The 23267-nt window shown below is 27.7% G+C and overlaps 1 protein-coding gene across 1 annotated transcript in view; it reads right to left on the bottom strand.

Moving 5' to 3' along the window:
- Positions 1 to 22871, bottom strand: part of LOC113381636 (kin of IRRE-like protein 2) — a 570166-nt gene extending 547295 nt beyond the window's left edge. The window contains exon 1 of the mRNA XM_026620421.1: positions 22447 to 22871. Coding sequence (XP_026476206.1) covers positions 22447 to 22495 — 49 coding nt within the window. The 5' untranslated portion in view covers positions 22496 to 22871. The remainder of the gene's footprint in view (positions 1 to 22446) is intronic.
- Positions 22872 to 23267: the final 396 nt, after the last annotated feature.

Here is a 23267-nt window from a genome sequence, read left to right as displayed (position 1 = left end):
TAACATTCCAAAAAACTTATAGGATGCTGAATACATGGAAAAGTTTCTTCAGAGATGAATGTAGAAAATCTACACGAAAATTACAATTATATTTTTGAACTGGTAAATGTGGATAAAAGTTACTAAAAATTATAAATCGTGTACTAGACACAGTATATTTTTTGAATGTCCATAAAAGAATGAAAAATATAAACGGTAAATTTCAAGTTAAATCATCTTAATAGTACATTTTTAATTTGTTTCCACTTCAATTACTTTACTTCATCTCTCCCAAGTAATCAAATCTTTAAAAAGTGTCTATAACGATGAGTTAGCGCTCTCTCCATGAAATTCTTCCTTAAATTCTTCAATATTGAGTTTAAATTGAATATTCTTTGTTGCATTGAAACATCTTTGAATCGTTTACAGTTCCAAAACTCGCTCAAAACTTTCGTGTCATTGAATTAAATACGACAATCGAACCGTTACACCTGAATTACGCGTCGTTCGTTGTTGTTATTCAGAGCACAAAGGCCGATAAAGGAAAAAAATGATAGAAATCTACAGAAAAGGGTCCTAAGGTGAGCTAATGTTGGAGCAAATTCTTCTAGTAGTCATGAGAATAAAAATATAATATGAAATATGGAAAATTAACAACGTTAAAACTAACGACAGGGTTTGTGCGACAACTCTAAAATTTAGATGATACGTTAAATACGTATATAAAAATCTTGAAATAATATTAATGAACAACTTTTTTAATAATTAATTCATTTAGCATGAATTTCTTGTATTATATTATTTGTGGATCTGAAATAATCACCCTTAAAACAATGTTTTAACGTTTATCAAGAATTGACATAGATATACTTGGTATTAATTTTTCTCTCATTTTTTATATATATGTAGAGAAAGATATTTACATAAGAATGTCCTGACTGATAATGTTACGTAACTGTTTAAAAACAAATCCACTGAAATTTTGAGAGAGTTTACAGACTTTTATGCAAAAATTCTGTTGGTTAATTGATAGAAATTAAAAATTTAATTTCTGTTGGTTTCTGAATTATCCAAATATTTATATTTCACATTTATTAAAGTACTATCTTAAATTTTTTTTTTAAAAAAAAGCAGTCTTGTATATATAGTCCTTATAAAAAAACAATCTGTACAAAAATGCTCTAAATAAAAATGCAGTTCTTCATTTTTTCTATAGTTGACTGGGTATTTATCTTAGGTATGCTATTTTTAAAGGATTTATTTATATTTCTCACTAAAGTGTGTCAAAGATACAGGTTAAAAATTGTATGTATATAAAAGATGTACCCGAGATTCGTGTTAAAAATGTGACTGCCAGTAAAAAAAAAGGTAGAGCTTTGGGCGCGCAACGGTAAGAACGACTCGATATTTCATATAATAGCCTGGGGACATAAGCTTTTTTTATAAGCTTAACAGGAATACCTCTGATGGTGCTCAAACTTTTATATACAATTCTTATACACGAATATATGATATTTATTGATATATCAATTGTATTAATAAAAATAAGTATTCCTAGTTTTGAAGGCGTAGTTTTTTTTTATTTATTCAAAGGATGTTTGTCACGCACTGTATGATAAGTTCATTCCTTTTATTTATGGTTTTATCATTATAGATGATTATGAAAGATCCTTCCGCAACACGTCTTTTGAATAAGTTTCCTTTAAAATAATGTACAGTTGAGTGAAAAAATCTATATTGTGTTTTAAAGTATTAATGTGCTCGGTGATATGGTCGGTGTAATCTTTTGATTTAATGCTGATTTGTATTACCTATGTAAATTAAAGTGCAATCTAGGCAGTTGATTATTTATATATATATATATATATATATATATATATGTATACATTTATATGTGCGACAGATCATGAAATGATAAATCTATACAGTAATTTGTAATGAATGCAAACCGAATGGCTTTCGATAACATGTGTTTATAGCAATTATTTTTTCTCGTGTCTAAAACTGTTGTCATTATCCTTTCTACTGCATAATCCTTTACATACCCACACAACATTTACGTATCATTATATTTGACACGATGTCCGCATTTCCACAATTAAATCCGACATGTAAACAAGACTGACCATCATCAGTATCGGATCGCAAATAAATGCATCCGCGTAACACGCCATATAGAAATTTCGAACTCGAATGGCGTAAACTGACGTTCTGTAGATAATTATTTCGGGCTATTATTATTAGTAAAACCGATCCGACGGTTTTGCTTCGATACATGCGAAGTTCCCGACCGAATGTTATTCAGATAATTGAATAAAACATGTACAACGTTATTAATGCCAAAGTTATGCAACGCGGTTGCAAAAGCTAAGCCCGCGCCGTGAAATTCAGTAAATAGTATAATGGGCCGCGTTAAAGTTTAGCTCTGCTCTAACAATGCGCAGCTTAATTGGAAAACAACATGCCCGGATGAAAATTGATGGGGTTATTTTGTGGATATTTAATACTGAATAGTTGCTTAGATGAAAATTTGGCAACTGTATGCAAATATTTTACATGAAACTTTGAAACTATCGTACCCCTAATTGAGAGCAACAAACTCGATCAATTGACGCGAGCATTGTGTCTACTATTATAAAATCATTTCTTGTTTTATTCCATATTCTATTTATTTGCATATTTTTATTACTATCCCGTGGGGTAAGTTCTAGTAATCGTCGAAAATCCAGAATGATAATTTATGCATATCTTTAGCTTTTAAAGGTTTCTGAGCATTTCTTAGAAATATCTTAGAAAAATGGTTGTGTCCGCGTGTGCAAGTATGTATATATGTGTGGATACAATTTTTCGTCGACGTTTTCAGGAGCACCGCTCAACCGATTTGAATGATTCAAAAAGTATTCGATTCCTATCGATAAGGAGACGTGCTGATTAGTTTTTGGGAAAGGTCGGTCCAGCCGTTTCAGCGAAGCAAAGAATGCAAAAATGAAAATTAGGTTTTTGAGAGAACAGAGCATCCGATTTGAATGATTCAAAAACATTTAAATTACAATGATGAAAAGAGTTGTGATTAGGCAAATAGAGGCTCAGCCGTTTCAGAGATAAGTAGCTAAAATTACATAACGGTACAGGAAGTTCCAGTAATTTGCGCTAAGACACGATGCCATGCACCACTCGTTTAGTTTGTTTTTACTTCTCTAAACCAGATAAAAAATTACTAAAGTATTTTGAATTTTTATAATTTATTTTAGAATGGAATTGTGCACGCAGTTAATTTTTAGTATAAATAAGTTGTTTTGTCAATAGCTTTGTACATGTAATGAACCTTAATAGAAACAATATAAATTAAAAACCGTTTATTTTTAGTAACGTCCGAATTCTATGACTCTACTGATGCTCGATATCAGGCTGTCCGAGGCTCGCATCAAACTTAAAACCATTGATTAAAATTTCAAGTTCTAACCACTAATCCACAAATTCGTTAGATTTATCAAGTGTAAATTTTTATACTATTGCATATCAGATTAAGCAAACCTTTGGAAATAAATCAACAAACCACACATATACAATCCGTCTATTATTTATTCATTTATTCTCTGAGCTGGTGATGAATCGAGCATTACGAAAGAATTTCCGTGATATATACGACACGAGGAAAAAAAAACTTACCGGCGACATACTGAATTTTCTGGAAAGCATTTTCCCATAAATTTTCCTCGTAGTCATCCAGCGGCTATAAATTACGGATAAAATATAACGCAAACTAATGCTGTCATAATCGAATCTCTTGTTTATACACTTACATTAATAATGGATTATCGATTGGTTTGTAATTGAAAATATTATTGAGAATATATCGAAGTTAATATTAGTGAATTCATAACAACTTCTATGTATCAAAAATTTTAATCTAAAGACGCAATACTAAATATATAATCAGAATCATAAACTCGTTTGGTTTATTAACATCAATTTTACTGAGAACTTACTTTATTTTTTCGCAGAGTATGTATAACAATTATAATTGCATAATTAAATATAAACATTATTTCAACTTTAATAAATATTAACTTTAAGCAAAGGAAATAGAACAGCAGTTGTATATTATATTACTATTTCCCAGACTTTATTAATAGTGCTAATTAAAACTTTCTACATGACTGTTGTGTTAATGTAAATATTGTAGCTCAGATGCGAAAATTAATATATTTCTGATTATTATACAGTTGCACATCACTGAGGTAATTAAAAAGTTTGATGGATATTCATTCTGCTGGCGAAATATTATTTCTGCTATATAAAATATACTTGTAAAGGTGTAAATGGATACACAAATTAATGTAAAATTAAATCGAAAACAATTTTATCGATACTTTAACTTATTTTTATTCTTCCTAACAAATAAAAAAAATATTTTGTTAAGTAAAATGACCGAAATGGGTTTAACAATATTATAAATGAAGTTTATTGAGTTAAAATATGGATTAACAAATTGGAAAAATGAAAAAATACTAGAAACTGGAGGAAAACGCTTATGATACAGGAAACGTCAAATCTTGCCAAAAATAGGTTGATCTGTGCTCTCGAAATCGTAGATGGAAAATAGTATCCCCAAACACACACAAACATCATTTTTTTCTAAGAAATGCAAAAATATTCAGGAGGCCTTGAAATGTAAGATATGGGAAAAATTTCATTTTCGTTTTTTTGTTGCTATTGCAATAACTTACTATGTGGGAAATGAATAACACTATAAATAAAAATATTTATACAAAAATGCTAATATTTTTTCAATTTAAATCAATAACGTGTAGTTCCATCAACCATCCATTACCATATATATATACAAATAAAATTCGCGCTTTAATAATAAATTTTATGCAAATTAAACATAAATACTATAATTATTCTACCGGAAAATCATTAACTAGAATCAATTAAAACTAGCAATTGCGTAATCCTGAAATAATTACAATATTTATTAATGATTTCATTGCATTATTATTACAAGCACCTCGCGGTTCATTGCAGTAGCTCGTGTAAATTCTGTCTACCATCGTTCCACCTTTCGACTTTGCTATAGAAAAGCGCTTCAAGTTTTTTTCTTTTTTTCCTTCAGGAGGCTTAAGTTGAAAACAAGATTTGACCTGAATACGAAATCCACAAAGTACCAAAAAGCGAGCTTCTAGTCACATATATTTTTCAAGTAAGTTGTAGCCGAGCCGAGAGTGGCGCATCTTACGCCAGCCGACTTCTCTGATCTGTTTACTGCATAAAACATGATATACACCTTGTAACAGCTACACGATACATGTATTTCACATCAGGTTATCGTAAAATCAGTTACAGGGAAAATTTGATAAAGGTTCCGGAACATCACGATCCGGAGATGTACTAGTTTGTGGAAAAAAATTGAAGGAAAAATGATAATAGGGAAAGGAGTAAAATATGATGAGCAACTTGAAGTAGTGTGACATCTAGTCAACAAAACATAGAATGTATAAATATATTCTGCTATATATGCTCATAATATTTGTCCAAATTCATATTTACAATTTTTTATATTTATAAAAGTGCTATCAACTTGGGTATACGAAAAATATCATCACTACAAAAATTCAGACACAAATTGGATTTTTGTATGCAAACTATGTTACTAATTTAATGCAAAATTTTATGATTTTACGTTTTACGAGGATTTCTTACGTTTCTAATAACACTAAATTAAAATTATTTTTAACAAGTGCAAATTTAGTTGATTAACACTCTTCTATCAACTTCGGAGTCCGAATTTTCTATACAGCTCACCCACGTTCAATGCCTGGTCATAGAAAAAATAGAATAATTCTATTATATCAAACTGAATATCGATGACAATTAAATAATAGTGATTCCAAATGACATTTAAATTTACTCAACAAATATTTTCCACGTATGACCGATTTTCCATTATTAAACAGATTGAATTATATTACATAAGCCGCATTCGCCACATTTGAAATGCAACGTTTGCAGTTTATTCATTTTGCTCATGACGGAAATATTACCCGTATGATGGTAATAAAATAGTTATACAGATAATAAATTATATACCAACTAAGTTCTAACTTTCTATAAATTTTAATTCATATGTGTTATTACACATAGTATCAATTACCTAGGCAATACCTCCACTATTTTTGGCACAGTTGTTTGGCCTAATAATAATGGATATATGGTAAATTCTACTTTAATTTGAGTTAATTTAAAATTTTAAATTAAATTAGACATATCAATTTATTACCTTAAATATTAAATATATCCTATATATTGTCGGAAACATCTTGGACTCCGAGGAATACTTCGTTAGACATCAGTATCCGGGAGCCATCATTGAACCGGTTGAAGAAAAAGGGATTATTTTGCTAATAACGCATTATTATAATTCAGTGATGGCAAATACACGGGTTAGTGTCATAAAATACACCTGCTATCAACATTTTTTTTAACTCTGTTTTATTCAGCAATCAGAAATATATAAGGATTCCTATAAGCTAAATTGACAATATTTGAGAGCGATGTCTAAGAAGAACTCCAGTGAGATCTTCTTAGTTTAACAATTGAAAAGATAATGTTATATTTAAGCTAATCTAAGACTAAATCTAAACCATTAACGTTTCAATCTTCTTACGCCAAATGGCTGGGTAATGTCGCCTATTGATGGGTTTGAATGTGATTCCTGTTTACGTTTGTATTTTTCCTTAAATTCTTTGAACGTTAATTGCACCCTTTTCATGTTGAGATCGCTGTGAATGGTTTCATTTGTCACGTAAAATTTTTAACTGAGTTCTCTGCATTATAGCTATATTTGATTTATAAGCACATCCCCAGAGCTCAATTCCATAGGTCCAAATTGGTTTAATGATTGATTTGTATAGCAGCAACTTATTTTCAACAGAGAGCTTAGACTTTTTACGCAGTAGCCAATCAAATTATTAAAAAATATTAAAGTGAAAAAAACACCTCATTGGAGATCTTAAATTGGAGGCATTAGTTGAGGCATTCAATTTCATATATTTATATTTATCAGTTGCTATTTGAATGTTTAGAATTGCATCAAAATATCAAAGCATAATTATTATTTATTACTATATTTTGAACATCCAGTAAGACACGTCTCTATTTATATTATTATTACATCACATAAACGTTTCATTATATTAATAGAACCATCATTAAATTCTTTCTCCGTATCTCATTCAAGGCGACTATTTATCTAGAAATGCGATATTTATTTTCAGTGCTTTGATATTTTGCTTTTACTCGTTAGAGCATTCTAGGAATCTCTATCAATTGAAATTAATAATAAATGTATATTGTAAATACTCTTCTCATCATACTCAACGGATGTTGTCATCCAAATAAATATTTATAGAGACAACTGATTTATTATTTAGTTATTTAATCGATGAAAAATAATTGATATATAATTGAGCTAGAAATATCAGATGATTATATTCATATACTTGAAGTTTATACGAGCCGAATAAATATTATTATAGTCAAGTGTTATGAAAATAATTACTTGATTATTTAATCTTTAGCTCGAGAGATTCCTAGTATACTTAATACAGCAATTAGTGAGAATTTAGTTCATGAATGTTTTTATTGATCTAATATAAATACTGAAGTATTTATACAGAGTTCAGAGTAATGCGTTGCTCTACTCTACCTTAAATATTTTTGCTAAATTATTAATACAATATTGAATAATATAATCTATATCAGTATATATAATAATTATCCTGATTATATACGTTGATCTAATTGGAATGCATAAGCCATCATTGTCTTAACGAGCCTATAACCTAAAGTGGTTGAAATTCTCTCGAGACGTCTTGATTTAGTAATACATCATATTGTGGTTTGTGCGTTAACTTTGGGTTTAAGCCCCACTTAAGGGCTAAATACCTTATACAAGGTCTATTCCTGTATAAATCATCCAGATTGTTGCTACCTATAAACTTCATCTTACATATATTTCCACTCAGGAATAATAATAAGGAATACGAAATTTATCATGAGTAACAAAACTCAATTCAAATTTCAACAAACTAGGAATTGCAATTATGAAGAACAATATATTGTGATCGAAAATTTGAAATATAAATTTATGATAAAATAATATTATAGTCAATAGAGTGTTTCAAATGTAACGCTCCTGAAGGCATATTTTTATCACCTGTATTGCTTCTGAAAATTGTATAACATCACGAAAATTAGGTTAATTTTTCTAGTATATCGTATATATTTTAGACGATAGATTAAAGTAAGGTTAACTATAACAAAAATAATATAATGCAGTGTCGTATAAACTACCTACTTTAAATAAAAATACGATGTCATAAAGAATATAATAAAACCTGTCTAGAAGGAATGAAATTTTGTAGAGTTATAAAATCTTATGAAAAGTCTTTAATAATACTCTCTTGATGTATTATTTTATAAATTTAAAATATAGTTTATTTTGCACAAAAACGAAAATTCTTATTGAATCCAGCTTAATTTAATTTAAACATTCCATCGAGATGGATTTAATATAGCACAGCTGAATTTATTTCGAATTATTATAATTATCCTCAAGGTACTTCATAAAACTACTGCATAATTTACTCCTTTAACTTATTTCCTCGTGCTCTTTGACACAAAAAGTTTGTTTCAAACTAAACCTAGTTTTAGTAATGGAAACAATTATTAAATTCCCGTAAACACCACTTTTCTTGGCCAGAACTTCCTAGAAACTTTCTTTTAAAAAAAACACGTCATATAATCTCTTATTATACATATTTACTTGAATTATAAAATAAATATTTATCACGGGCTAGATATTCAGAAAATTTGAAGTTACGAAGGAATAAAAAATAAGGCTTTATAAAATTAACTATACCCTACAACTAAATTAACAGTAATAAAAATTTTGTGGATGAGAATAATAGTTGGATTGAGAATATAGACATTATCTTGATAAATTTAAGACGAAATTTGTTAGCATCAAAGAAACTATATATCAGGCAAGTAATTTTCGAATCCAAATAATTTAAAATTGTTCAATAAATCCAACTCCTCCTGAAATTCTTGCATAATAAAGCTTGGGAAATTATGATCTTCATTATCACAGTTTTGAATTTAAAAGTACCAACATTTCAAAGATACAAAATAAATAAATTGATAGAAATGTATATAATTAACCAAATAAGCTATGTTTTTTGCGATTTCAATGTATAGAATATAATAGAAATAAAAATGGCACACAAATCAAAATATTAAAAATATTAACAGCATCTGTGGAGGAAACATTTTTGGAGATGTATGATTTCTGGAAAATTCTTGAGAAAAACGTGGGTTTTGTTTAAAATAGATTCACTTTTGATTTGAAAAACCAAAAAATCATATAAGCTGAGCAAAATGAGAGTATAAACTATTTCATGCTATCTTATTTGTGTCAAAGAAACTCTATACCAGTATCGTGTTTCATAAATCCTTTTGACAAATAATTCAAAATTGTTCTATAAATCCATTACCTCTCTCCTATTTCATCAGAATCTCGAAGTTCTCTCACCGAGAAGACGTGCACAATCAAGAAATTTTACTGGAAACTCGAAAAGTTCGATCTAATTTCACTTTGAGCAATGTGGGGTATCTGTTTTAAGTCGAAACTAATTAAAAAGTGTTACAAACTTCGCCGCATCGATAAGCAGTCACTATCAATTTACTGCAGTTTCGGTTCATAGAATATTAAATTTAAATTAAAATTTATATTTATAATCAATTCATTATTATACATCAAAAGTCTGGAGGATTAAAGGAAATAGACACGGGATGATATTATCGACAGCGGAAAATTAATGATTTGCTTAATAAATTATTCATCGAGAAGTTTAATGTACTAGAAATATTTTTAGATATTTGTGCGCAACATGGAATGACATTGTAATTTTGAAAAATGAGTGTGAATTTATTAATAAATAATAATTATGGGAATCGCAGATATATATGAATTTTTTTCTAAAAATAGTAGAAACGCACAATTAGAACGTCGTGTACAAGAGATTTTTTTAAACCTACGGAATATATATATATATATATATATATATATATATATATATCTGTATTTTATTATAATGTAGGCGATTAATTCACAGTACATCAAAAGCAAAAGCCAAAACAATGATATATTATTTTAAGAACAAGAGAGCTTGGTTGTTTTGGAAGTGTAGGCAGGAACATGGTCATGATTGATTTCCTTATTTTTGTGGGCAAAATCATGGTATTAACCGAATGCAATCTAAAACCTTTCCAGATCCATTTATCAGTCAAAAGGGATATAAAATAAAATCAATAAGGATGTAAAATATATTGAATATGAAGAACCAATAATAATTTAAATTTATAACAAAATAGTTTAGTCATTTTTAATTTTTGTCTGGTTTTATTTAAAATTTTGAAACTAAATCTTGAAGTGGTAATTATTTCAATCTAAAAAATAGAATATACAAAATAATATTTAATTTATATGTGCAAAATAAAAATATTTAATGTGAATAAAGAGAGAAAATATGTTCAAAGTATCATTTTCGTCAGAGAATAAATACTAGCAAATCATAAGTGAAATCGTTATAGAAATATTGGCTTTTTCAAATATGACCTTTTCATTTCTATTGTGAGAAATTTTGAGTTTTAAATAATACATTAATAAATTTAATTAAAATTACTTCAAATTTTAATTAAACTCTACATCCGTGTTTTGTGATTAATTTCTCTCCATGACCATTTTTTTTAATTTAATATTTCTCCCATTTATTTTAAATATCAACAAATGCATATATTTATCATTCCATATTTCTATGTTAAGTATCCAACTGTTTTTTAATTAAAATCATATAACCGAGCAACAAATTGAAATGTACGATTTCACTATCAGGTTTATGAATAAAATCGCCAGATCTACCGATGTGCAATATAAACAGATTACCGTCGAACACGCATTGCATAAACATTTTAAATCGCGAAAAAAGCATACATTTTGTGTAATTAAAATAATCACTCCGTCGAGGATTCATGCATGAGGTAATATTCATTAGACCAAGGTCGAAGGCGACTATTTTATTTGAAATTTACGAGTAATTGTCAGGGATCCATGGATTTTATTTATTAAAAGTAAAAAAAAAATACCGAAGAAACCGAGGAAAGCACCCTCATCGACTATGTGTCAAGCAAAAATAATTGAATCAAATCAAAGTAGTGTATTAATTTATTTTATTTTATTTTTTTTTGCACATTATTACCAGGTTTTTTAATATATGCAAGCAATGTTTATAGTAAACCCAATGGCATTTTTTTACACAAATAAAAATGCAATTAGCTACAAATTTTTATTTCATACATTAGTTTTGATTTATTGAAGAATGATATCAGTAATGAACATTCTTTCAGATAATTTTAAAAATGTATATGTTAGATTAAAAATGATAAATCTGTAATAATAACTTCTCAATTATTTTTCTAGCTTTTATCATCATTATTAAATTGCATTAGGTCTCACGAAGCATTTCTTGAGGACATCATAACATATGAAGAGCTAAGGGTTTATAGTAATAGGGCTAAAAAGTAATTGGCGTGACTTAACAACATGTCTTAATTTAATTATTTTTACAATAAGCAAAGAATAAATTATATTATTCTTATATAAATTACAGTATTATTGTTTTTTCTTGCCATCACTTCTTCTTCCGGTAGATGTTATAACTAGATCCACATACACGGAGTAAGTTGTAACTTCGCACTTTTTCTGGGCATGATTACTTGTGAAATAATGACTATTAATTATGGAATTACTTTTATTAGACTAGTTAGAGGAATAGTTATAGCATCCATTCATCTTTATTTCGTAGAATCAAAAAATATCATTACAAAAAACTGTAAAAACAAGTCTCCAAATCCCCTATTGTGAAGCTTTTACCATCTTTGAAATTTAGGAATATAACATAAGCCACAAGACATTTTTAGCAGGGATGGTGGCATATGTAAATCAAATGTTACTTTTACTAACTATTTTATAAGGTAGTGTAACTTTCATTTGAGCCGTATATCGTCACTCCCGCTCAGAGAAAAATTTATTTTGAGTGTTGTCCCTTCAATGGACGAATTCTGACGCATAACAGACTATTATTATTGTTATGGCAAGGCTACGTTATGAAAAATTTTCCATACTAAATATTGATAAAGGCCATGTGATAGAAAACCTAAACTAGAAATCGCACAAATGTCAAAAAAACTATTTTGAATAACAGAGTCTTTCTGACCCAGCTTTATAACATACATGTAACATTGCAGTTTATATGAAAACTTCTGAATGCACAGCAAATACATGGCATTTTGACAGTATTCAGTATGATTCAGTGGCAAAAAGCATCCAAGTTGGAGTGTAATATGGCCTTGCCATAACATTGGTCTATTGTGCGGCAGAATCGGCTCATAAACATCACAAAGTATTGCTTCAGGAAATCATAGCATAGAGAGTTTTCTCTCTCTTTAAATAATGACCATCAGGACATAAATAAATTCTGTAAGTTATATTGATATACATTATTTACATATAATTGTAGATAGTAGTTCCCCTGGTGGGTAATTACTATTAGATACAAATTATTGCATCAAGTTATTTAGCCATAATTTTTTAAGTCTTCTAAATTCTGGTGCTAGAAGCAGCGGAGAAACAAACATATGTAAATGAAGTACTAAAGCTAAGTTTTACATAAAAGTGTGTTCTCATCTCTAGAACAACCATCCCCTGAATCAGCCCTAGGACACCGCCCGCCGCCTCTTGTGAATTTCATTTGATTTCGTGCGTATTTCCCGTTCCCGTGTGTGCGCGGGACAACTTTAATTGCCCGCGAGCTTGATTGATGGGACGAAATTGGGTTAAATTGTTTCATACGAAAACAATTGAGAACTGATTAATTACGTGATAAATAAAACCGCGTAAGCCCGGATTGATTTCACCTGCGGAGAGACTAATTAATTCAATAAACTGGAAAACAAAGTTCGGAAAATATTTTGGTAATCAAGTTATGGAATTATAAAATTAACGCTTTAGGTATTCAACAAACTCGTCGAAATTTTGGAGAAGACGTCTCTATTGTTTGTATGGGTAATTGAGTTATTTAATTATTCACTGTGCGAAATGTTTTATTATAAAAACAGTCTGAAATACACTTATATATAAAAGATACAGCTGGGCTTAAAAATTAATTGCGAAATATTTGAAAACAGATAATCAAAATTTTTAACTTATTAGACAATTAGCATATATATTGCAAATAGGGGGAAGTTCCCGAGTGCCGGACGCCTAAGGTTATTTATAAATAAATCAAAAAATATTTTACGAAATGTTTATTAAATTATGACTTATGTTAGATAACAAAGTTAGAAATCAAATTAAATTAACAAAAAAGCAACCTTTGCTAAACAATAATTAATACTATCAAACTTTGGTAATAAAAAATATGATTTTACTAAGTGGCACCTAGTACCGAACATTTCAAAATAACTAGCATTGTACACATATGCAGCCATCTCCGCACTCTGGAATGTCTGCACATATGTGTTTGACGAATATTCTTAGATATTGCAAAAAAACATCAATAACTATCCACCATTTTGGCTGGGCTACACCGATGCTCTCAGCTGGAGCATTCATCATAAGATTCTCATTCTTTAACTAGAAAATACGAAATTAGTACTCATACAGAACAAAATTAAATAATTAGAATAAATTATGTCAATTCTCACAAGAAATATCATTATGTTTTCTTCCGGCGCTAAGGGACGACTTACAGTGTCCGGTGCTAAGCGACAGACAATTTCGTTCATTTGGTGGTACCTACTAAAATTGTTTAAAATGTCCAATAATATTCTACCATTTCACGGATAACAATGAAATACTACTTTTATTTTTAAATGCCACTAAAATATAAATGCATAAATACACTAGAATTACTTCCATTGATATTTAGATGACGTGTTTTTGCACCTAAAACAATGAAGGGTTGCTCCCGCCGTGGCCGTGCGCGTCACAGGTGAGTCTTGGCGAGTGATCCTGCACCTGTGTGCCCCCCGCCCCTTTCACTTGTATTTTAAAATAAAAAAAATAATACGTGTTAAATAGAGTATCCGGATTTAGGTGTCTTCCGGCGTTACGGGACTTCCCCCTAACAATATTTTTTTGGACTCCTTGATTTGAAACGTTATCAAATGTTTCACAATAAGATATTAAATATACAACAGCCAATTAATTATCATTTAATTCTTTTATTGTTCTAATGGAATTAGATTTCCTTCAATACTTTTACAGTGGCTATAATGAAATGAAGCGAAATTCGAAACGTGTGTAAATCCTCAGAACAGTGAGAACTACTGCATAATACATAAGTTTTCCTGTGAATTTTACTCTGATTGTTGCAAGTTAAAAATCGGTCAAGCGAGAACTTTATTCTCTTCGTTGAGAGATTCTATTATTGGATAGAGAACTAAAGAAGCAATTGAAGGAATAATGTGATAGCGATTTATCAAATATATAAATACATAATTCATGGGTGTTTGATATTCGTACAAAACGATTTTTGTGTCGTTATAAATCTTGTTTTAAGACTATAAAAAGTAATAACCTTTACTCCTGCATATTTGAGAAATTTGGCAAATTCTCAGGAAATGTATATACGTATATGGTTCTAGTAGTATTATAGAAAAATACAGCTAGAACCATATTTGATATAAACAATATAATCGAATTACGAAGTGTAGAGGAAACAATCCGATATATTTTATACTCTATATATGATACTATTTATGGAATGAAGGTGAATAAATAAAATTAATGATAAAAAGGTAAAATTAAAAGCCATTGAAAATCATGAAATTTGAAACGATGATATTGAATCTGTTTGACTGCATAAAAACAAAATCAAACGAAGTGCTATAGGATTAAAAGCGGAAAAAATGTAATGCGGAGAAGAGTATAAATAGTCATTAATAAACATGTATATTTTTGTACATATAAATGATTGAAAATATTAATTTTCATTATTTAAGTATTATATAATAATAATCTAAATGTCTAAAATGAATTGAATTTGATAAAAATGCTTGAATGCATAAGTATCAATTGTTCATTATTTCGTAAAAAATTGTGATCATTAAAATGAATCAAAAATCAAAAATATCTGGTCTCTTTTATTTGGTTCATAAATTTTATCATTTAAAATTATTAATGATAATAATTTTCTATTTTTATTTAATAGTATAATTACTGTTCTGGTTGCTGGACCATTTAACAAATCAGAATGAGAATATTGTGCCATACAACTTATTCAGAATTAATGTGTAGCAAAATATATGAAAATCTGTATGCAGATATAAGTTTTGTTTCTTATAAAATTTTCTAAGAAATTTCATTTCATTCCACTTAAGTATGCCTGAAGTTTAATAGAATGTGGTGGGAACGTTATGGTCGCATCCGCCGAGAAGATATTACTCCGAAGATAAATATCATGTTACACATTTGAAATTCTGCTAAACACATGTGTGTCAACAAAAAGGCAACCTTGAGGAACCATAGTTTCTAAAAGACCACACATGCAATGTTTAATTTGAAAACTTAATGGAAAAAATTATTTAAACAAAGGGCAAAATTTACGAAACAGTCGTTAGCAGGATTATGGATTTTTATGATTTTTCTCTGAAATTTCATTCTTATAGTCGATTCACATTTATTTTAATTAGTGCTAAATAATATATTAAACCAACGGCTTATGCAAATTATAAAATAATACTCAAATTTTTTCAACAGCTTCCTTTTCGAAATTTTTGATTGAAGCTTTATTTTATTATTATTGGTTAGAAAAATAAAGTGCTGTAAATATTATGAAGGCGTATTTAAGTCTAAAATATGAAAAAATATATATATATATTCACAAATTTAATAAATATTAGAGCAAATATATTTTATATATAATTATACGTTCATATTAACAGTTAACTTCATTAAATTATTATTACACATTTGTTCCTTATTTATACATTTTTCCATAGTTTCGTTGATAATAATAAATTGCTTTGTGATTACATGTATGTAAAATATTTGTTTATATTTTACATATCTAATTTTAAAAATTGTGATTTATATGAATCATATATCTTATATTTCATACCAATAATTGAGTCATAGATTATCATTTTGTATAAGACATTTTTAAAGATCATCAAATTGGAATGTTTATGTCACATTTTAAAATATTTTGTTGATTCATATGCACATATGCACATGATTTTGTTTTAAACATTAATTCATCAAAAATTCGAAATTCGCTATGAATATTCATACAAATAATACCGACAAAACAACTCATTGACAAAACTACTGTCTACTTTATAATTTACTTAAGATATTTTTTTTAATTTATCTAACATTTTTCAAATAGAAATGATGTGTTTCAACTAAATCAATTACAAAATTACAGAGACAAAAAAAAATACTGAAATTAAAAAATAATGGTCGTTTGGATTTTATGTTTAACCTGTAAACAAAAGCCATGGTATATTTATGTAATTTAATTTCCCTTTAGTTTTAAAATAAATTAAATTTCTCTACATCCTTTAACCCCATGCTTGATCATTATATCACTAATTATTAAATTAATTAAAATTTACAAAAAACTAATTTAGTATTCCTCTCATGTCCAACTGCACAGCGTATAAATTCATTTATTTTTCCATCACGAACGCTTGCAAAAAAGTGCATTAAAATGTAAGACAGCAAATTATATTGGCATCCTTTGTGAACGATTTCTACGATTGAGAAAAAAGGCTATGATTGGAATAGAAATTATGTTAAACGAGCACATTCAAAGAAATAAATTATTTCTGAAGCTAGTTATAATTGGAACCTTTTGTACTCATTACTATGTACAGATCGGGTGCGCTTTTTTTGGATCGATGTAAAGTAATGGTAAAAATAATATTAAAATAGATATGAAAGTTTTATGTAAAAGCAATTAGTTATCTGTAAATTAATTATGATACATTTTAAAACTGATTTCATTAATGAAATCATGGTTGTTAAAATGCAGGTAAAATTCTGTATTTCAAGAGAGTACAAATTACAGCATTTCTACATTTACTTTACATTTCTAGATGTCTACATTTTATTTCTTTATATAATAATATTGTGGATAGTCGTTGACTTATGTGTTAGTATATACTTAAAAATGTTTAAATTTAAACTGTATCCACAATTTTTTTCTGTAAATATTTATTAGAGATATGAAACGAACACAATGATTTTTATGTAAATATGACCGTATGCTAAGATTGTAATATCCTGTGTATAAGCAGGTGTAAAGGATTATATACAAGATGTTTTAAGGATTTTTTTAAATCTAAATGAATAATAATAAATAGACATAATAATAAATATTAAATATAAAGCATGTAAAATTTATTCTAATAAGTAATTTTGAATAGTGTGAGATACTATCAATATCTTAATTGTATTACTTTTTCAATCGGGATATAAACGGCAATGTTTAAAAATGTGATTTCTTCATTGTTAGTTTTTTGGTTGTGAGCACTATTGTTTAGTTTACAATACCTCAATATAATTTGTTGGAAAACTGTGATAAACACACATTTCCAGAATTATGAATTAGCAGGGAGTTTTACTGAGCATAGTCAAATAGTTGTTTGTTTGTTTGATATGTTGTGATAATAATTGGTTTGGTTTTCACAATATAATTGTTCAAAGTCAAGTTGGACCTTTGTGCCCTGCTCTACCATAAATATATTTTATGTTTATATACATATTTTGATATAAAAAGATTTAGTATTTGGAAGCTTAGGTTTGCAAGATATTAAAACGAACTTGAGGGATTATAATATTCAAACAGATCGAAACTCTATATCCTTAATAATTATAATAAATAAACAAATATTTCTATAGTATAAATAACTTATATATATACGAATAATAACAATATAAGAATAATACGAATAATACGAATAATAACATATAAAAAATATACGTAGGTTGTCAAATATCTCCCTTCCGCCTTTTTATATTATAAACCAAGAGCAAAAAAGCGGAAGGGAGATGTTTGACAACCTAATATATATGTATGTAAAATATTGTTATACATATATTAGTTTTAGTTTTTACTGAATTAAGGAATAAAAGCTAAGACTATAGCCGAAAAGTATAGATGTTAGAATAAAGTTTAACAAAAATCATATTTTTATTGGTGTTATTAGACGGATTATTGGGTTCTATTAAGCATTTATACACACATTTTGTAATACATTTTTAATTTTCACTGAGTGAAGGCTAGAACTGCAGCCGAAAGGTATAGATTTCAGATTTTTTTTAAAAAAATGCATGTTTTTTTATTGGTGTTATGCCCGATTATATTAGACTCATTCTATATATACAAATAATACGTTTGTGATACTAATATTTTTTTTTATAATTTACTAAATTGACATGGAAATGTAAATATGTTAGAACGATAGCCAAAATGTATGGATTTTAGAATAATTTAAAAAAATCATATTTTTATTGATGTTATTAGACTGATTACTGGGTTCTGTTATGCATTTATACACACATTTTGTTAAACATTTTTAGTTTTCACTGAATGAAGGCTAGAAAGGTAAAAATTTAAGCATTTTTTATAAAATGCATGTTTTTATTGGTGTTCTGCCCGATTATTAGAGTCTTTTAAATATACAAATGATACATTTGTGAAACTAATAAAATTTAATACTAATGATGCCAATATTTTTTTTATAATTCAGTAAATTGACTTGGAAACGTAAACATGCCGTACTAAGTACACTTAAGTAATTTTGTATCATCATATAGTGTTTTTAGTCGTGCTCTAGATAAAGTTCAAAATAGCTAGATTTTCAAGGCTTACTTTAGAATCCGAAGGTTGAGCTGAATCGATTTACCATCCGCCACATACATATAAATCTTTCTCCTATCTAAAACTTTTAATTCTACCTAAATTCCCGAGATGAATGTACCAGAAATCTTAAGCAAGTCCGCTGTTGCGTTCGTTCGACGGTTCAAATAGCGCGCTGTGTTGTCAGTTTTACCTCTACCTCTACCTCTGGCTCGGCCGTTCGACAGCACAACACAACCAGTTTCTTTGGGATCGGCTCGCACAGGTATCAACGCATACCTGAGCCGCCCGTATGTATGAACACGCGTGTGTGCGTGTAAATTTTGTTTGGTAACGATGAAAAAAAGACGCTAAGAAGAAACCCGCGCTTTTTCAAACGTTGAACACGCTTAAAATTGCTTCTGAAAGGTTTCTTCGAATGCAATCAGGAGGAATCAAGATACTAGGGATTTGAGAGAAATAATATATGAAGATCAATAACACTACATAGTTTTTATTATTAAGCTTGCCAAATTATTTTGAAAAATATTTTTGATATTTCCATTTATATCAATATCAGATATAGTAATATTACAAGAATTTTTAAAAATGACTATATTAAATAGTCTATTTTTTTTATTATCTCTTTTATTTACAACTGTCCAGTAAAGGACATTCAATAAATTTGATGAATTTACAATAGTCGGCCGAAAAGGGACAAATTGTCTAAATTAATAAAATTAATTTAATAAAATATATATTATAATAATAACGAACGCACAATAAAAACAAAAATACTATTTTTTGGTTATTTTGTATGCTAGTTTTTAAAATAAATTTTAACTAATATCCAAAATTACTTTACTCTATAAATTTAAATAAAGTAAACAATTGTGTCAAATATAAGTATATAATTATACGTATAATATAATTGATATATACTAATAATAATAATAATTAAAATACTACTATTTATGTATTATTATATATACTTGATTTAGATTTTTAAATACATTTTTATTGAAAAAAGGAAGATTTTAACAGGTTTTAAAATTAAATTTATAATAGTGTAAAGAATTATCAAATATAAATATATAATTAATATATATTATTAATAATCAAATTTTAGTATTTTTGATACTTTATATGCTCGTTTTAGATTTTTAATTAACTTTCATTGAAGAGTGGAGGATTTTAACGAAATTGAATATATTGAAACTGAGTATATTTTCAAATTAAATTTATAATAGAGTATTAATTTATTTCAAATATAAATACATAATTTATGTATACTAATAGTAGTTAAAATACTATTAATTTATTAGTTATTTATGGTTATTTTGTGTATTAGATTTAGATTTTTAAATAAATTTTTTTTGAAGAGTGGAAGACTGATATCTGCTATTTAAATAGAGTATATTCTCAAATTAAATTTATAATAGAGTGAAGAATTGTCTCAAATAAAAAATATAGTTGATATATACTAATAATAATCAAAATTCTATTGTTTTGGTTGTTTTATATGCTAGATTTAGATTTATAATAATTTTTTATTCACGAGTGGATGATTTTAACTGAAATCTAATAATTAGACAAGGTATATTTTCAAATTAAATTTATAATAGAGTGAAGAATTGTCTCAATTATAAATATATATTTGATATATACCAATAATAATCAAAATACTATTGTTTTGGTCATTTTATATGCTAGATTTAAATTTATAATAAATTTTTATTGATGGGTGGATGATTTTAACTGAAATCCAATAATTAGACAAGGTATTTTCTCAAAATGAATTTATAACAGAGTAAAGAATTGTCTCAATTATAAATATATATTTGATATATACTAATAATAATTAAAATACTATTGTTTTGGTTATTTTGTATGCTAGATTTAGATTTATAATAATTTTTTATTGACGAGTGGATGATTTTAACTGAAATCTAATAATTAAACAAGGTATATTCTCAAATTGAATTTATAAAAGAGTAAAGAATTTTCTCAAATATAACCATGAGACTAAATCCAAAAATGTTGTTTGACAAAACAGTTTACGAAGACGTAGATAATAATAGTCGATAGCTAATTATTACCCAAAATATTTATTCTTAATAATATTGGCTTTGGTTTCTCAATTTCTCACGCTTAAGATTTGCTTTGATTTCTTCAAACACATCCGGTAAGAATTAAAATATAAATAATCAAACTCGAAACTATCGATTTTGTTATTAAACAATGATGTTAAAAACTGATTAATGATTTTGACAGTCAAAAGATTTAATAATAATTATCGTTCAATATATGGTCCTTGTTATTAATTAATAATAATTGCTTGCGATTTCAGGCAATTAAGAATTTGAAAGAATCGCTAAGTTATATTGCCAAAGTATGGGAAAGTATTTGGAAATAATGTCACTGAACACATATTTATAGTTTGTATAAAATTCTATATACCTGAACGAAAAGTTCGTTCTATTTAAAATGACAGGTACATTTATCTCACGAATAGTGTCGCGTTTTAAATAGATTTTTAAATAAACTTGTGCCAAAGGGAGAAAAATTTGAATTGCAATCGATTTAGAGATAAAGTGTATGCTCAAGTTAAGTTAATGATAAAATAAAAGAAATATAAAGAAATAAAGGCCGTAATAAATTAAATAAAATGTGTCTGCGACTTACAAATCAAAGTTTAACCGGTTGATACAATTATGCTTATTTTGGATGTTTTTTTATTAAAGAAATATTTTTTTATCATATTTGTTATATTAATTAACGCTAAAATGTCTATATTGATTTGCTGACTAATAAACAGTTAAAACGTCGGTTTGAAATACTTTTATAAAGCTTAAATAATAGATTATAGAGTTGATACCGGTTGATACAATTATATGTTTATTTTGGATGTTTTTTATTAAAAAAATATTATATAAAATTATTTTTTTATCATATTTGTTATATTAATTAACGTTAAGATGTCTATATTGATTTGTTGAGCAATAAACAGTTAAGAAGTTCGTTTGAAATATTTTATAGAGCTAAAATAATAGAAGATAGAGTTGATACCGGTTGATTCAATTATGCTTATTTTGGATGTTTTTTATTAAAAAAAATTATATAAAATTCTTTTTTTATCATATTTGTTTTATTAATTAACGTTAAGATGCCTATATTGATTTGTTGAGCAATGAACGGTTAAAACGTTGGTTTGAAATATTTTTATAGAGCAACATAATAATTTATAAAGAAACTGAAGTAAGTAAATAGGCCTTCAAATATAATATTATTAATACATATTATGTTAATGAGTTCTAAATATAATGGTAAAACTTGAATAATCAATTTAAATAAATTTTTTAAACATGTAGAGAACTGAATAATTTTATAGAGTATAGTAAATATGTCGAACAATGCGTGGTCGTTGACATTTGTTGAGGACCTTAGTAACAAATAAATAGAATGTATTTGAGATATTTTTAAGTAGACTTACATATTGTGAAAAAACTGCATCGCAGCCAGCTCCTGGCCCGTAGCTGCATCGTAGACGCCTGAAGAGTCGCCGAGCGACGCACGAATCCAAATCGAAATACAAGCAGGTGTTCTTCCTTCGAAATTTATTAGGTACTAGCGGTCATTTTCATAACCGATATAATCCAATAAATATACAACTATATAATTTTTACACAACACAAAAGAATTTGTTAAAAACTACAGAAACCACAATCACACACCACACTGAAAATTTGTTGTTAATATTGTTTAAATCACACTGTTTTATATAAATCCCTGCATGTATTTCTTTACATTGAGCACAGATTATGGCACACTCGCGTCGGGTAAAAATCACGTTTTTTAATTGAAATGCGTAATATTATTAATTTTTTATGTGGAAAATCAACATACAACCATTCTCGACAACAGCCAGTTGAGATATGCGACTCTCCACGGTTTGAACGTGCGATTTCCCCTTCCAGAGAGGCCGTCGGAAGCGTTCCGTGCGCTGGAAATACTCTTTGCCTGGTGAGAGAGCTAACGCTATACGGAATATAGAGACTTTTATGAATGCGTCTCATTCTGATTGGCATCCCGAACGAAAGTGAGGCAGGAATAAATTGTTTGTTTTGGATAAAATAGTGGTTGATTTTTGACAAAATATTTTTGGGGTGCGATTTGAAGTGCAACAGATATTTCTCTATAAATAACAATTTTGATGTAAAACTAGTTTGGAAATAGCACACTAAATTAATGATTTCAGGGGACTACAATAACAAGTGTTTTTATCAAAGACACAAGCTTTGAAGAAGGAAAGCC

Source organism: Ctenocephalides felis, unplaced genomic scaffold, assembly GCF_003426905.1.
Source record: "Ctenocephalides felis isolate EL2017-DRISC unplaced genomic scaffold, ASM342690v1 CF-g0.4_SCAFFOLD_00845, whole genome shotgun sequence".
NCBI classification, from domain to species: Eukaryota; Metazoa; Arthropoda; class Insecta; order Siphonaptera; family Pulicidae; genus Ctenocephalides; species Ctenocephalides felis.
Note: the sequence above shows the minus strand (reverse complement) of the source record. Positions and strands in the feature narration are given on the sequence as shown.